This window comes from Trachymyrmex septentrionalis, unplaced genomic scaffold (genome assembly GCF_001594115.1).
Source record: "Trachymyrmex septentrionalis isolate Tsep2-gDNA-1 unplaced genomic scaffold, Tsep1.0 scaffold20, whole genome shotgun sequence".
Lineage (NCBI taxonomy): Eukaryota > Metazoa > Arthropoda > Insecta > Hymenoptera > Formicidae > Trachymyrmex > Trachymyrmex septentrionalis.
Window position 1 is genome coordinate 6,444,764 of NW_017305180.1, and position 4,011 is coordinate 6,448,774.

Below are 4,011 nucleotides of genomic sequence, written 5' to 3' on the forward strand. Positions count from 1 at the left end.
GAATAACTTTCTGTATTTTACCAGTGTCAGTTTCAAGATCTTGTTGCATTGTATCTGATTTTGGACAAGTTGTAACCTCTGCTTGTGAATCTTGTACCTGTGAATCTTGTACCTGCGAATCTTGTACCTGTGAATCTTGTACCTGTGAATCTTGTGCCTGCAAATCTTGTACCTGTGAATCTTGTACCTGTGAATCTTGTACCTGTGAATCTTGTACCTGTGAATCTTTTGCCGTTTCAGATGCTTCTACTTCCGTGCATTCATCTATTACCTCATAGCATTCTTCTTTGTTTATAATTATCTCAGTATCTTCTAAAACATCAAATTGCATATAGTAATGGCATAAACAATTATAACCAAATAGTTAAGCCAATAAAAAAGAATTTCTCGAATATTTCATGCCTCAAATTGATCTAAACTCCCTAAACAGTATACAGTTGCAACTTTGAAATATTTACCCTTTAACGAGGAATCGCCCATGGCTCTAAATTTGTGCGGAAACACAAAGGCGAACGGAACAACACTCGTGAGTAGAGTTTATCGTCTTCGAGTTGCGATAACAGCTACACGACCATGCATATGACGTAATGCAGTGACTGGCAAGAGAAATGACGAAATTGATCGTAGTTGTAGAAACAGCAGCAGCAATAAGCACCACTAGCAACGCTCGTTAATAACGGCGTATCGCCTTCGATTATTCGGTTGTTTACGAGAAGCAAATCTTACCGTTTACGAACTTCGCGTTTAAAAATATACACCAAAGATACGAGTGACTGGCGTCTACCGCGATCTCGCCTTCTACTTTCGCTTGCAACGTTCTCGTTTTGCACTTTTCAGCTCCTATATCGAATAAATATCATGAAAAATGAATGAATCTATAGGCCTATTTTTCTTGTTGCTGACGTTGCTGTACTACGCTTATTAGCTTTATTAGCAACTTTTAAGACATATAACATCGAGACAGATATATAATAAAGCGTTAGAGAAAAAAGAAAAGAAAATAGGAAGAGGAACAAATACAAATGACATACGTTAACGATCCTCACACTACTTAACTACTAAATATAGTAAATATAAATGCGTTCTTAAAAACATCGAAACATGGACTACGTTTACATGACTTGATTTACACTGAAGTTATAACTACAATAGTTATATATTGGCCAATTATAGCTATTCTTCTGAAGAATGTAATGACTGTAATTGGTCAATATCCTAACATTGATGTTAAGTCTTGTGTCTACGATGCTAGAAATCGATCCAGAATCTCGGATGAAGAAAAAATTGATTAATCGCATTGATCATGTGATCAAATTGTTCAAATGTGATTTCTCTGAAATCTCGGACTGATTTCTAGCATAGATTAATCAAATGAAAGAGCTCACTGAGCGTTTAGTAAGCAGTTGTCGTTTTGAATGCACCCATAGACACAAGGCTTTATAATTTTAATGTAAATCGAGCCCAAAGACACTAGGTGCATCCAGAAGCACGACTGCTCACTGAGCGCTCAATAAGCTCTTGCATCTGATTGGCATATTCCGTTAAAACTAAAAATATAAACCAAACAGGTACAAAAGCTCTGGATGCACTCAATGGCTGCGTTCAGCAAACTCAACTTGAACGATCGCTCGCTGCTATTGATGTATTCTTCCAGATTTTAAATGCTGATTGGATGATTTAATACACCAATAGAAGCGAGCGCTTACTCAACTGTTGAGTTCGTTGAACACAGTCATTGATTGATACAAGTTACGCATTGATGGCACCCTTAGAATAATCTAACAACTGCTAATCACTGTTTAATTCAGCGCGTTAATACTGCAAGTAACATATGAAAAACACAAATAACATGTTGAATTTAATACTTCTTGTACTTTTTCACGTATAAAGTTGTTGCTCTAATAGTTTTGCGACAAAAATGATCATGTGATCATGTGTCTTTTTTATTACTAAAACGGTCAGTTTAAGTGGCTTGTGAAAATGTGCATCTTTAGGCGAAAAAATAAAAAATAAATTTTTATGTTTCCATCCTAGAAAATAAATTATGTGATAACATCTTAATAATAAACATGTTTTTTTCAATAAAGCCTGCTGCACATAATGCTTGTTTTTTTGCTATCAGTACCAACATCGCAGCCAATACGATGGCAAGATTCTAATCCAGTTAGCAATCCAGCAGGAATGCCGCTGGCTTAATTGTAAAAATTATTAATTTATATTATTATATACAACGATTAAAAATATTTTATATTGGCAATTTAATAATATTTCCTAATATTTCTTAAATATTTATGCCAACATAAAACATTTATAATTTGCAGTTTTACACCTTTAAAAAAAAATTCCATTTTTATTTATTTTGTTTATTCGCAAGTTATATATAATTATATTTAATAAAATATTTTAAGCGATATGATGACCTCTCCTTTGTTTATTCGAGTCTATTACATAATAATTCAGTCAATTTCCAATCAGTGTTCCATATCTGTAAATTCTTAACTAAAGTGTAATATATATTCATAGTCTATAGTATTGTTATTTTAAGACTGTCTTAAATAATGTAAAAATGCTAAGAGTCTTTTTTATTAACTTCTGGTTAAATTAATCGATGATCAACTCGTAGAAACGCCAACAGTATAGTTTAATATTGTATATCAGAGTATCTCCTCTCTCTTTCTCTTTCTTCCTCTTCTGAGACAAACTATGTTTAGTTCTTACGTTGGCAATCGTGATAATCAATCGTGAAAATTCGATCAATCATCGATGTATCGATTAGCATTAATCGGAATTGGTAAAAAAAGGTCCTACAGCTCTTTGATTCATAAGGTTTTTCCTACATTTGAGACAGTCTTAAATATTTAAAATCGATTATAAATTCTGACTTAAAGATAATACACATTACCGCTCTTCAACTTTGTGTACTATTCCTTCTAGGTACATAATTGGAAGCCCTATGCCACTCTACGCAGAAGGGTAGTTTGATGCGTCTCGGTTAAAGGGCGCTTATATCGCAATCACGAGGGCGCAGACGCGCGTCTTATGGATTTTACCCCCGCGTGTTAGGGGCGATGGGTAAGGTTCTGGTGGCCCGATGAGAGCCGAAGGGAAATAGAGGGCGAGGGTAGGAGGGGGTAGATTGTACGCGCGGTTCACGTTCGTGAAAGGGAGAAGGAGCGATGCGCGTAACAGTCATCGAGGGAAGGGAAGGTGGAAGAGAAAGAGGAGGAGGAAGAGAAAGAGAAGGAGAAGGAGGACGAGGAGGAGAAAGAGAAGGGGATGGGGGACCACCACCGAAACGACAGAAGCGACGGGTTGGGCCGGCGGTCTACAACGTGTGACCTGCCCGATGTCGCAGGGATGAACGAGCCCGCGCATATCAACGCATATTCCACTGTGTACGATCTAACGAGAGGGCTCTGACATGTGACCAGACCGGAGTGTGCATCGTTCCGGGGTGCGACCGTCCGTCCATCCAGCAGCAAGTTCCTGCAAAGACTTCCGTGGTCAACCACGTGACGATTTTGGTGAGTTTTTCTTATTTCTCTTAAAGGAGTCCTTTGTGTTGATAAGAGGGAGAGGTGAATATTCTAATGGTGCTTTCGTGGGACTTTGTATATCAAGGGTGAGTGAGACGATAGTTCTTCGTGGATTTTGAAAAAGCGTAAGGGGGTGGGAGGAGAGCGGGAGAGGCGATGAAAACATTTATTAATTATAATTATTAGTTACTATATGTTATATTATATTATGTTATACTACATGTTATACTTTATTGTACATTTGTGCATTTAAAATTCATCTTTTATAAAATGTGAGATATAATGTATGAACATACACACACGCATACACACACACGCGCGCGCGCGCGCGCACACACACACACACACACACACATGCGCGCGCGCATACACATACACACATACGCGCGCGCGCGCACACGCACACACAAATTATTAACAAACTTTTAATCTAAATGTTTTTATTATTTTCTAAGTCGATTGTTTTTTTTTTTTT

The 4,011-nt window shown here is 37.1% G+C and overlaps 2 protein-coding genes across 3 annotated transcripts in view; one reads left to right on the top strand and one right to left on the bottom strand.

Moving 5' to 3' along the window:
- LOC108747696 overlaps positions 1–1,018 on the bottom strand; it is an 11,385-nt gene extending 10,367 nt beyond the window's left edge. Inside the window, exons 1-4 of the mRNA XM_018485341.1 lie at positions 803–1,018; positions 727–736; positions 459–596; positions 22–312 (exon numbers count right to left, since the gene is read on the bottom strand). Coding sequence (XP_018340843.1) covers positions 22–312; positions 459–480 — 313 coding nt within the window. The 5' untranslated portion in view covers positions 481–596; positions 727–736; positions 803–1,018. The remainder of the gene's footprint in view (positions 1–21; positions 313–458; positions 597–726; positions 737–802) is intronic.
- Positions 1,019–3,290: 2,272 nt separating this feature from the next.
- The window catches only part of LOC108747697 (glycoprotein 3-alpha-L-fucosyltransferase A), a 38,568-nt gene continuing 37,847 nt past the window's right edge, over positions 3,291–4,011 (top strand). For both annotated transcript variants that reach the window (XM_018485344.1, XM_018485346.1), the window contains exon 1: positions 3,291–3,524. The gene's annotated coding sequence lies outside the window, so the exon portion shown is untranslated. The remainder of the gene's footprint in view (positions 3,525–4,011) is intronic.